The following is a 13,824-nucleotide window of genomic DNA, read 5'->3' on the forward strand; positions in this document are numbered from 1 at the left end:
TTTCTGGTCGCAGAACAACTATAAAATAGCAGGAGTGACATTTAAATGTTCTGGCCATTTTTTTATTTTTTTTTTTTTTAACTGGTCATTTTTTCTTAAAATCCATTATTTATTGAATTCACTTTCTACATGAATATAAAACAAACTGGGTGGAGCCACAGAACAGCAGCTTCACTTCAAAACCTGCAGGGTTAACCTTGTGCTTATTCACATCAGTCCAAGTACAGTAATGGCCTATTACAGTGGCAAGACTGCATAAGCCAGACTGTCCCTAAAGTCAGTCATTGTGTTATAATTTCATTAACTGCAATTTTGTTAGAGTTAATTGACTAAACTGATAAAATCCTTAAAGAGCAACTCACTGAAAAATGTATTCAAAAACACTATGAGCATTTAATTTTCACCACACAAAGACCGCCTGCGGTGCTCATGCAGCTGTTACTGTCAGGAAATAAGTGACAATGTCTGTGACTAATCATATGAGTTTCTAAGACACTGTTAAATAATTACAATACTATCACAGCCCACCTCTGTTCGCCATACATTGGCTCTGTTTTAAAAGGCTACCCAGATAAATTGTGGCTGGCTACTCAGGTTAAGAGAGTGCTCTGGCCAGTCATCCTGGTCGCTTCACACGCCACCGCAATATCCTCACAGAATCATTTCCATTTATGCTTGCTGTTAAGGCCACTGCAGTATTCTCCTGAAGAACAGGCGTCACCACTAAGACAATACGCTCACATCAACTCTGATAAAGGAAGGGTCAAAACTGGAAGCAATGACATTGCAGTGTTTTTTCCAAAGAGGTTCTAGTTTTCAGACTGCTCCAACACATCCCTCTGTATATCTGTGTCGCTATCAGCGTTGCTGTGAAACGACAGTGAATGCCACCGGATGTGACATCATTTTTGGCGCATGCCACTGTGCGACAGGGAGTAATCGGTGAGCATAAAAGCACTCTTTACCCCATTGACTTGCACTGCCGCTGGTGGCTGTAACTTTTGTTTGGCTCTGTTTCTCTTAGCAAGCAACCTGTAGTAGGTGGAGAACTGGTTCATGTGTCACTATCAGTGTTGGGTAAGTTACTTTAAATTAGTAACTTAGTTACATTACTAGTTACTTCTATCAAAAGTAACTCAGTTACTTCAAGTTACTCGTTACTTTCAGAGTAACTAGTTACTAGGGAAAGTAACTTTCGTTTTACTCAGAATTCTCTTGTTAATGTGTTGCTTCCGTAACTGGATATCCAGCAAGATTGCCATTCTTCTAGCTTGCTTACGTGCCACAAGTGCACTGTGCCACCTACCAATAGAAAGGAAAAAATAATGTGCACATTTCCACGAGAGAAATCCCACGCCTGATTCTATCCTAGCCTGCTTTTTACATCCAACACAAAAACTGCAGTCATGGTGCTTTCGATTGTACTCAGAACTCGGAAATTCTGCCTTCTGAATAGGAAGATGTAGGCAACACCAGACTGCAGATGAGCTGCATACAGGGCTGGACTGGGACAAAAAATTCGTCCCGGGCATTTTGACTAGAGACCGGCCCACCATTATAGGAAAAATCATAAAGCCTTTGAATGAAAATAAGCACTGTTGTGACAGTGATGTTCACTGTTTTGATGGTATATATGTATCAATCTATCAATTGTTTGCTGCAAGACTCAGATAATTATTTTTTTAAAAGTGACATTTTAAATGAGAATAAGAAAGTATTTCTTTGTGCCCCCCTTTCCCTTTTAATGCCCTACATGGACCCCTGGCAACACTTTGCTAGACCCACCCCTGCACAGTTACCAGCTGTCAGCTACTTAGAAAAGGATCCTGGTGTTATTTGTCTCTCACAAACAGTTCATAACTTCCCTTCAACTCATTCATGTCATCTAAAAGGTAAACCTGTTTCTCCATCACCTGTTCAGCTCTGATGATCCAGTAAGGACATCTCCTGGTTTCATCTTCATGTTTCCCTCTCATCACAAAACCAAACCGATATCATGACCAGCAGCTTTACAGCTGTGGCTCCAGCAAACATCAGCTGATACTAGAAACTAATATTAAATAACTTCTAACAACAGCTGATCAAGCTTAAAGGTGCTGCTGTTGTTTAGCGCGACATCCGCTGGTTTCCTCTTTCTGGCGCAAAGTGGGCGATAAACAAACAAGAGAGAAAAGCCGATCAGCTGATCATTGATCAGTTTCATGATTGAAGTAGAAACAGGAGAGAGATGGTGAGAGGATGAGAGAAGAAGAGGCAACTGTGCAGCAAAGACACAGAGTAACTCCAGTTTTGTGTCTTTTTCATTGTAGCTGAAACATAAACTGTGTTCCTTTTCACCTCAATACGAAACGCGTGATATTTTCTTTGAATATGAGACGATTCCGTTTTTTACTGGACGGTTGGCAACTCTAATAATTAACCTTATGAACAAAATAAAGTTCAACATCAGTAACATGGCACCCACCCAGCTGTATAGAAACTCCGTCATGCTAGCTAGCACGCAGTACGAAAAAGTCAGCATAACGAAAATAAACTCCACCTAAACTTGGTTCATATCTGACCCAGATGGACTGCAGGTCGTAACTTCTTACCTGAAGTTCAGTTCACCTGACACTCTCGGACCGGCGGCCGCTTCGGGTCTCTCCTCTTGCCTCCCTTTTCCTTCATCCACCTGCTAGCTTCCACCACTTGCTAATGTTATTGAATTTGTGGAAGCTCCGCGATAGCCATCACACGAAGTAACGAATAAGCCTACCTAAATCCCAGTAACGAGTAACGCGTTCCCGGTTTTGGCATAATAACTAGTTACCGTGCTCGTTACCACAATAATAACGTAGTTACTGTAACGCGTTACTTAATAACGCGTTAGTCCCAACACTGGTCACTATGCACACCAAGGCTACAAAGAACAGGGACTACTTTTACCAGCTGCAGATATCTGAGAGGCAGAAGCGTATGGATCTGTTCTGTTGTCTGTGACAGAGGTGGGACCAAGTCATTGTTTTGCAAGTCTCAAGTAAGTCTCAAGTCTTTATCCTCAAGTCTCAAGTCAAGTCTCACGTAATGTCAGGCAAGTCAGAGTCGAGTCTCAAGTCACTGGTGTAAAAGTCCGAGTCAAGTCACAAGTCTGAAACTTTGAATTTCAAGTCCTTTCGAGTCTTTAAAAAAAAAAAAACAACGAAAAAATAATGTTGCAGTTATGCTAAATGTAAATATTAGACCATGTAATTTTAAAATCTGTGTTTTTCTCAACACATGACAAAATAGTTAACTTAGAAAATATACACAAATTGTGAAATTGCACCTCTTTAAAATGCAGCTCAATTAAACCTAGCTCCAAGAATAGTTTTCACCGACAGTTCTGAGATAAGCTGCATGTCATATCATACACATTAAAAAAAACTGCATCACCAACGTAGCCTGGACAACATTTGCTAGTTAGATGAAGTCAGCTATCTCATCGTAGCATATTTATATGCATATTTATAATCATACGGTTCTTGGAGTTAGTGCATACACTCATGAAGTTTAGTAACTGCAACAAGCCCAGGTACAGTTTACCGCCGGATGGGTGCAGGACCTTGAAATGCACCGTGTAGAACGAAAGACCATTGTACGTATCATAAGTTTACCAGTCTCACAAATCGTCGTCATAAATACACATTCGTTAACCGTTTATTAATAGGACCTTTGAGCTCAACGGTAATTAATTAGTAGTGGAAATAATTTCTGGTAGCATCACAGAAATGTAGCAGTGACAATAATACTGTATGCTGTAATCGTACTGGGCAATTAGTGATACAAAAAACCTGTTTTATCCTGTGAATAAAAGTATATGTTTTTGTCAATGTACCATAATAACAGAAGCGAAACGCAATATTGTGTCAGGACAATTCACTATTTATGCACAATAAATAAAGGAGCATAGCGCGACAATTTCTGTTCAGCGCCAGACTTGCTTGTAACCTATATCACCAATTATGTTAAGAAAAATGACGTATTAACTACTAAAAAACACTGACCTTTGTGTAAATGCTTGGAGCAGACTAACCTGTGAGCTGGAGGGTTCTGGGACGTTATATTTGATCTTTGAATGGCTGCAATCCAGGCCACCCGTCGCCTCTTTGTTACTTCGGAAACATGGCTCGAACAATTTCTCTTCAACGAGGTAATCCGATAACAACCGATCTCTTTACCCGTCGGCTTCCCGTGGCTGTCATGCGACCGGCTATTGCAGTTAATAATACAACGGCTTCTTGTGTTTCTTTTTATCGCTGTATAACTGATTTTAATTGAAAGCCTGCGTGCGCTAGTACCGCTTGCCACGAGTTCCCAGAATCCTTTGCGGTTCTACCCGTGAATGACGTCACATTTTCAATCTCTATATAATATGCATGTTAAATTTTGTATTTGGGGTAAAATATCAAGTCTTTTCAAGTAAACCGGTTCAAGTCCAATTCAAGTCCCAAGTCATTGGTGTAAAAGTCCAAGTCAAGTCACAAGTCTTAGAACATTTTTTCAAGTCAAGTCTAAAGTCATAAAATTAATGACTCGAGTCTGACTCGAGTCCAAGTCATGTGACTCGAGTCCACACCTCTGGTCTGTGATGGTTCTCAGTCATCCAGGTCATCGTAGTCTAAGGAGCTTGAAAAGAAAAGCGTCTCTTGAAGACGTTTCACCTCTCATCTGAGAAGCTTCTTCACTTCTGAACTGAATTGAGCATAAATAAAATCTAAATCACCACACAGTCATCATGTAGCTATAACTTGACTATGCTTAGATAAACAGCTAAAGTAACAAAAATCGCATTAGTGTCCAAAACTATATTGAAGTAACGTTATTATGGATGGTCCCATCTAAGATTCTTTGCTGGCTTGGTTTAAGCTCAGGATACTTTAAGGAAAGCAATTTAAATCTGACTGTGAAACAAATCAAAAACTTGAGCAGTCGTGCTGTGCTGAGACTAACAATACCAAAGTAGCTACCCATCAAGTTGCTGATCATTACCAACCCAGACCCTCCAAAACACCACTTTCAGCTAGTCTTTAATTGTGTTAATTAAAGCAGCTCTCAAGGTTTTGAGAGTTTGTTTTCAGAAATGCTAAATATGTTCACTCTCAGCAGTGCCTAGGTGTTTATTTGCTTTTGGTAACTGAAGGAGCCTTTGGGTTAATTATGCCACCCCTAGGAAGAAGCATGACCCATCAAACTGATTACATCTATGACTACAACTAAGAGATTTCACATTTTATTTTATTACTTCAAAATAATAAATAATAATCTAGAGTTTCCACTACTTTGTGGCAGTGCTTGAAATTAAACAGCTATCATGAAGACGTAGCTATCCGCGAATTGCGAAGAGCAGGAAGAACCAGCGCCTCTTAATGTGAAAATATCACAAATTACCATTCTGAGTACACTTTGCTCACGAAAAGATGTGCAGGCAAAGTCGGGAAGACATGAAAAAGATTGATTTTTAACTCCTGAGAAAACTAAGCTGTGTATTTTGCAGAGGGAAGGTGCAGCTACAGTGGTAAGTTCTCTTCTTTGTGTAGTTTATCCTAGGCTGCCCTCCAGCACTTGTCTCCTCAGTGAGGAGTATATACTAAGGTCAGGACCTAAATGCATTGGCTCTACCTACTGCTGAGCACCAACAAGCTTTAAAACTGTCAGCCTGTCCCTCTCCCTCACCCGTCCTTCCTGTTTGTTCTGACACAGGCCTTCTTTTTCTATTTTTGAATCACTTTCTGTGCAGCACATTCACTGACAGTAGCAGAGAGACAGAGAGAGTATACGCCTGAAGGAAATTCAGGCTACAAAACCTATAAGGAAGAAAAACAACAACCCAACACATATTGTCAAATTAGCCATCTTATTGACAGTCTAATCATTTGAGAGGCAGAATAAACAGAGGCTTGTATATGGTGGTGCATCAAAGGAATGCTGATAGTTTCATTTCCAAATAATTAGATTTTTAGTGATTAATTGTTGTCTATGAGAAAACTGAAATTTTCACAGTTTTTCAAAAGCTATTGTTTTTCCCCATCAACACTAACAAAAAACAACCATATCTTATTTATGATGGCACCAAAGAGAAAAATCCAGCAACCTCAAATACTTAGCATTTTTTAAATAAATAATTCAAACAAATGTTTATCAAACCTGCACTCAATTCATCTGTTAATTGCCAAATCAATCACATTGATCAACAATGTTGTAAACCCCCATATGCAGTGTTGGGTTGGGTGTACAGCGCACTACACCCTGTGTCCTGAATCCTATTTATTATCCTCTTTAACTCATAACACAAAACTTTAACAGATCTTTAAACTGTAGATCACAGTTTTTGTTGAATATTGTAAAAATGAAGATATGCCTTGCTCTTGAAGCCAATATTCACCTTCTATGTATTAACCCAGGAAACCATCTTTTCCCCGGTGTTAACAAAGCAGCCTGAGACATTAAAAAAAAACCCAACATTGATGCAATCACCTCAAGTTTGTTGCTCTGTTAAGAGTGGTTATTTCTGTAAGATGACGTGCAGCTGTGTACAACTCATCCCCAATGTTGCCATTTCCTCATGGCAGTTAGTCATGGTGGCTACATTTTACCGATGTTCCTAATCCCAGCTACAAAGCTCTGGCTGATTGACTGGAAACAGGATTCAATGCGCTCAGCTACTGATCTATTCTCCACCCACTCAAAGGAAGGATATGGCTACTAATTCAGGGGATGATGTCGAGAATCACATTAAGTTTCCAAATGCTTTATCAATGCTTTCCCATTAAAGTACGTTATTATAATCATGGGGCTGGCTTAATAAGCCGTAAAATTTAGCACTAAACAGTAACACGTGCAGTGCATTTATTTTGCGTCTAAAGAATTTATCCTGTGTTCTCTTGGAAAGGCTAGTAAATGCATGGTCCACGGTCACGAGGCCAAAGTTGAAGTATGACTCACTAACAGACTGAGGAGCAGATGTGAAAACTGAAACACTGCGCTCATTTTCTTCATTACCTTTTATTTAACTGAATATTGTTACAAAATCTCTCTGAGATGAAGCAGCTGTTTTGGTAATTATTCCCGAAAAAGCAAAGACGATGCATTGTTTACTCAGTGCTACTGGGATAGGTGCCCATATTAGCTGACCCAGTTCAGTCTTCTATATAAGTAACAGTAATTCAGTGCACCTGACTGGCTTTTTATTTTATTTTATTTTATTTTTTTTACGACAGCCATTCTTCTTTGTAGTCACTGCAGTGATGATGTATGGAGCCCCAGTATCATGTACTGAGTCACCACCATCACATGTGAACCGCGAGTGCGGCGATGAGCAGACATCGACATTTGGTGTGCGATTCCATAGAAGACAGGAGTAAACCCTGCAAGCTGCTGCGCAGTGTTTGCCAGTGATACTGTGTTGGCTGCTGTTAAATTTTTAATAGTCTAACAGTATTGTGATGTCATTAATTGGTGCTCCAGTTTGCCTTCAGTGAAAGTCCCATCTGCACCTCCTATATTTATAATGCAACAAATCCTCAAAAAGGGCGTTTCAGTCGGTAAGAACAGTTGTAAAGGAGGTGTAACCATCACAGTCTGTGGCTGCATGTGTGCCAGATTGTTTGGGGTGGGGGGATATGCTCGTGCACCCATTTACTATATTCTTCTCAAATAACTGTCACTTTGTGGAGGGGCAGCCATGTCTGAAGCCTTTTAAGACAGTGCAGCAGCCACAAAACATGATGGAGCGTGATTCACTTGTTGAACAGAGAAAAATAGTTAATCCAATCTATTAATGGGAATGTGGTGCTGGTTTCTCTGGTGGCAAAGGTCAACTTTTGTGAAGATAAATGAATGGTGTTAAGTGAAGGCTCACAAACATCTATTCTTTAACATGACCTGTTTTACCTCGGAAAATGGTTTCATGCTGAATAAAAGGGGTTAAAGATGAGACATAGACAGCTCTGGTAATGTTATTCAAACTTGAGCTGTTTTCTTATTACTTTCTTTCTTTTCTTTTTTTTTGTTTGACATTGTTATTTTCCCCCAATGGCTCATTTACCCTCACTGATTGGAAGCCAATTGATTGGTTGGAATAATGGCTTCACATCCTCCTAATTAGGAGTTAATTGAAAAGTATCAAAGACTAAAACAGCGTCTGGGCAGATGCAGACAGGAAATCCTTGCTCGATTTTCATAAAGTTCAAGGCTGTTTTTCTTTCGACACTTTTATTTGCTTCTCTTCGTTCCCACTCTTTTGTATACAGCTCATGCAGGAAAGGAAAAGCGAGGATGAATTATGACCCCCAGAGGCTCAGAAACCACAAATACGATCCAAATGGGAAAGAAAATGAAGGTCTCTTGATTTCCCTCAGTTGACCCTGTCGTGCCATTTGTTGAACATGACTCACGGTGGTGCAGCTCATGCTGTGAATACACCTCATAACTATGGATGTCATGGCAAAATTGTCTTCTGCAAATACAAAGGTGTTAACTGAGTAAAGGTGGGTTTATCCCCATCAAAATCGCTGAACCTTCATCGCTCCTACCCTCCTCACTCATTATGAAAAACAATCCATTTGAAAATCCTATTAGACTTAACTCCATACCACAGTATTATGCACCGTGCTTTACTAATTATTACATTGCAAGGCCATTTAGTATTTCAATTAGGAACTAGACTACATGAATCTGGTAATACACTTGGTTCTGCAGGAGTTTTAAATCTCTTGTTGCCCTCCTCTTTTCTCTCATTTTTACCCCCAGGATAAAACAAAAACAAGTGTATCTGCACACACTCATTTCCATAAAAATCCTGCACATCCACTGTCCTAAAATATGTCTTCCCACAAGCACGTTATTCAGCTTGAAGTAAGGAGTCAGAGTCCTTATTTTACAGATGCACCGTGACCTGTCATGAAATATTTTTCATGTTGGTCCATATGGAACAAAATGATAAATATTTTAAGCTGAAATGCTAGTGTTTCGCTAGGATGTGACTACAAAGGGGGTGAAGGATCTAATGAATGGTGTATATAATGAGAATCCAGCTCAGACTTTACACCAGGTTGGATGCTGCTAAATCATGTTGCCAGAGGGAGTCCCTGTGGTGACCACAGAGCATCCAATATATTTGGATCCCTGCAGGCACAACCTTAAGGCAGCCCCTTAACAAATATATAGTGAGATAGTGATGATCCCAGACAAACGTCTTAATGATATGTGGATACGGACAGCCTCATCCATCTGTAAACGTTAAACAAAAACATGTGACATGGTTAACTGTTGAGGGGTCAAAGGTTTTTCCTCCATAAATGAGCACCTGTTAACATGTGACTACGATCTATATATAAAACCACATTAAGGAGTTCAGCTCAGCTTGTTACAGAACCACATTCATCAAATTCAATTTAAAAATTTTTGAATTTGATGACTTTTAAAGGTACAGTATGTTGAACACGTTAATCTAGAAGGGGGTGCTGTTGCTTCAAAAAAAAAAAAAAAAAAAGCAAAAAAAAAAGCATGCAGTGGCTGTTCCAGACCCAAAGAAGTGCAACTTTTATGTCTTAGCCCAACTTAGTTTCATCTCCACTGGACGTGGACATCTGCAACCAATGTTTATGTCTAGCAACAAATCATCCAACAGTAAACCTGCATGGTGATCTGCTGGTGGAGCTACACAAATTATTTTTGCTACTGGAAGTAAGCCTCCAGACCTCTGCACGGACTGATGCTGATGGCCGGGGTGTCAGTGAGGGGTGGCAAGTGCTGTAAGCAGAGTGTAAGGAGACATACCTGCAGCCATTAGTGCTAGGTTAAAAAAAATCTCTCCAGTGGCTCCTCACCAGAAGATACAGCATCTGCTGCTTTTCTACTTCATTCATCATTGATCTGCCCTTCAATATGATTGACAAGTAGCCAGAATTATTGACTCTGTAAAGGAAAAGAATGTGATCTCTGCTGCTTATTTCTTCTCATGTTGGACAGAAGAATTAGATTATGCTAGGTTCACAGCAGCATTATAAAATGGACCAGCACTAGCTAGTTAGTGTGCTTACAGACTGAAGCCTGGATTGGTTGCGCGCACGGACAGCTAGAGACCTGAAGGCTGAATAGTCATTCCTGTTATACTTCTTTGAAGTCCACTGCCTGAGCAAATGCGTATTTGGTGCACCGTGATGTGAATTCTCTGCAGACTAGTTCCTCGCACTTACTGTTTGGTGATGTTTATGCCACAGGGACCCAATTGGACCCTAGACACAGGAAGTATAAAATCCTTTTCACAATAAGTCTTTGATTGTTTTGGGTATTTTTACATTTAGTTGAAACTGGCACTTCCTTTTTAACATTTTAAACTAATAATCCTACATATTACACCTTTCAAATGTGAAATTTGTAGGAGTATTATAGATATCTAGGATTATTTTCTGTTTTTGTTTTTTTGTTTTGTCAAAAATATCAACATTTTCACAGCTCTGGTTTCAGCCACTTCTCCATTATTTTATATTTATGCCTTTGTTTGAGAGACCTTGCATCTCATTTTTGATGTAATCATGTTTTAAGGTGCATTTTTACATTACAAATGGCGTGCCTTAGAGTCTGAGTGCACATTTACCACTGAAAGAAAAGTGTACTTCTTCTTTTTTCGACCCAGACAAACACAACCCTGCCAAGCACATCTGCCAAGCTGGCAGCATGACACCTGTGGAGATTGGCAGGCTCAGCCAAAGTTGCCAGGACAAACTGGGGAGCTGTGGCATTCACTGTGTGTTTGACTTTATGACATAGCCGAGCGTAAACCCTGGAGGCCATTTAGGAAAGCTCCTGCTGAGAAAGAAGGGGGGCTGATCCAAGCCAGATCAAAGGTTCCTCAGTAAAGATTTTACTCAGATATGACAAGAGAATATTAACATCCACCTGTCAGCTAACATCACCTCTCCTCTGGCGGGATGAATCACGCACTGATCAGGAGGCAGGAGGATGAGCAGAACTGGTGGAAAGCCGCAGCACTCAGAGAAAACAAAATCATGCCAGTCATGAGGGCTGGCTGGCTCGCCATGCATCACAAGATCACAACTCATTAAAATGGTGATCACATGAATCAGATTTCACTGGAAATGGTCTAAATTTAAATGATAAAGCTTGCTCTCTGACTGGTTGATGAACACTTTTTGTATTTCCAATTTTATGCATGAACGCAAAACAAAAACAACAACAACAAACAGAAGCACTTTTAGTGACCTAAACACACACACAAAGAAAACACACATTTGCACTAGTTGGCATCATCATCGGCACCAGCCTCAAGCCCATGCGATGCTCTTTTGTTTAATTCCACCTCTGCATATGAGCAGATGGCATCACCTGTGCCACCCTCTCCACAGCCTCCTTTTCCATGAAAGAAAAGAAGTCCGAAGCGGAGCTCACACCTACCGTTCCCAGAGATGTGGTTCTCTATCTCGCCGTGTCCAGCTTGCCTCGTGGAGACACTAAGTTGCATGTAGAGTCCCATGTAATGTAAACTCCCCAACAGCACCCTGAACGCTCCCATTTCGCTTATGTTTTGTCTCGCGCTCTTTTTCACATCGAGTGGAGTGCACGTCGAAAACAAAATTTTTCTTTTTTTTTTTCTTTTGTTGTTGTTTAATCCGGAAGGCTTGTTCTGGCGACGAAGGGAGTGGGATACCTGCGAGAAATAACGAGGAAGTCGCCGCAGCCTCCTCCTGTGCCAGCTGACTGACTGACTGAGTGAATGTGGCTCTGCTTCCGCTCACTCGGTCCTACATGCGGCGGAGGGAGACTTTTCCCCCATTAGAAAGTGCCGCGGCTTGCAGTGGGGAATATCAATTATGAGAGGAGTGATATTACAAGCACTCAGCAAACTTAATGACGCTGAATTTGTCATTAACGAATCCGCTTTTATGAAGCGGCGCGAGGCCACTAAAAGCTGAAAACCCTTATTAAGCTAGTATTCAAACTAATTAGTATTTTAGTATTATAATGTTTACGAGTTAATGTCGTCGCGGACGTGTTTTTTCACCAGACAAGCGTGCAAGGGAGGTATCAAAAATTAGGATTGGGTAAACAAAGTGTTGCGAGAGCCAGTGGCTTGTTTCATCACTGTACACACACACACACTGCTAAACTCTGAAATAACTGCGCCCACAGTGGGCATCACAACCACATATGGCTAACTGTTTTTTTTCCCTGTCCACGCCAATGTTTCCTGTGCACCTAAATACATTGGCGCTGTTTGGGGGTCTCATAGCTCACCTCTTGCGTCCAATGTGAACCACTCACTACCAATGTGAGTGGTGGGAAATAATTGTTTCTTTTGATGTAGCTGACAGTCTGCTCACTGATTCATTGCATTGTTTAGACTAGCAGAGCCACAGTAATGAGCTTCATCGCTGATTTGGCGCTGGAGTGTGGTTTGTTTGCTTGAGAGACTGATGTCAGGGGCACGCTGCCTGTGTGTTGTGTAGCTGTCCGTGGTGCTGAAATGTAGCCTCACTGCTGTTCGCATGAGCAGTATAGAGATCAGATTTCTCAATATAGGGCAGCCCAGCCAAGAGCATCATTTTTGTCCACCTTGTTAACCAAAATAACATAAAACTCTGGATGGTGTTTTTTTTTTCTTATCAGCTCTGCCAACTGGATTTTATTTGTCTTAAATGCTTCAAAAAGTGTGCAAAATAGAAATTGAAACTTTACTTTGAATACACATATGTAACTTATACCGGTAATATGTTTTATTATATTTTGTTCAATGTTTCTGTCTATCTCACAACTTTGAATTACTTAGCTTAAGATATGTATTTGTGTTATTTTCCAGTGGTGGGTCTGTTTCACACAAGGCACAGATGAAATATTCAATCAAGTCGCTAAAGGGGCAGCTGCCCCTCCAGTCTTAGGTCAGTATGCAGTAGCATTGCACTCTCTGTCAAATATTGCCCATTCAACATAATTTGTCCAGTGTTTTGTTCCAATAACCTTGTGAAAGCTATGCATTCTTTGTTTTGGAGGCAGGAAACAATTTTTCATAGTATTTTTTTCCTCCTGTCCACTAACACCATTCTTTCAGTTTTTCCCGTTTTTCCCTCAATCATTGAACAGAACTTGAGCAAGAGCATAACTCGTTAGGAGTGTCCTCCTAATGGAAAAGGAGGACACTGTTGTTGATGTTTTGCTTGTCATTCTGGTTGTAATACCTGATAGTCACTTTGCAGGGGTGCCATTAGGGCACACTTACAGTTGTATGTGTGCTAGTAATATTTTGCCAGGTCTCACTGAAAAACTATTTTCACAGTAGGGAACGAGAGTGGATACTCTGGTGGAAACATCTTATGCAGCAATAAGTTCAGCCCCTATGCTGAGTTCTGGCGCAGAGCGGCATTTGGACTACAGGAGCAATTAACTTTTTTCGAGCCTGCGAGTTTAAGTGCTGTTAGCTTTATGTATGCAAACTGCTAATGAGGCAAAGTTGATGATGCTGAGAACTTAAGGAAAAATCAGTTTCAGTGGTGTAAACTCACGGCCACATGTACCCCACCAATATCGATCGACCAGTCAGGGCATTTAAGGCACCATGCCGGCAGACTGAATTCACAACCAATAAGAGACGGTTGTCATTAGACCAAATCTCACCTGTCTGCTTCAGGTTTTCTGCTGTCTCTTCCTTTACCTTAGACAGCCATTAATATAGGTAGAGGGTGTTAAACAGCCAGCCTGCCTCTTTCCCTGTCACCACCGGTATGCTTACTCAGTGTCTGCTGTCTACATGGGCGAGCTCATGACTGAATATGTCAACTCCCGGCCTGCTAG

The 13,824-nt window shown here is 40.7% G+C and overlaps 1 protein-coding gene across 1 annotated transcript in view; it reads right to left on the reverse strand.

Moving 5' to 3' along the window:
* LOC101479893 (V-set and transmembrane domain-containing protein 2-like protein) overlaps positions 1 to 11,762 on the reverse strand; it is a 55,463-nt gene extending 43,701 nt beyond the window's left edge. The window contains exon 1 of the mRNA XM_004575414.3: positions 11,434 to 11,762. Coding sequence (XP_004575471.1) covers positions 11,434 to 11,551 — 118 coding nt within the window. The 5' untranslated portion in view covers positions 11,552 to 11,762. The remainder of the gene's footprint in view (positions 1 to 11,433) is intronic.
* Between the last annotated feature and the right edge of the window lie 2,062 nt (positions 11,763 to 13,824).

This window comes from Maylandia zebra, linkage group LG20 (assembly GCF_041146795.1).
Source record: "Maylandia zebra isolate NMK-2024a linkage group LG20, Mzebra_GT3a, whole genome shotgun sequence".
Lineage (NCBI taxonomy): Eukaryota > Metazoa > Chordata > Actinopteri > Cichliformes > Cichlidae > Maylandia > Maylandia zebra.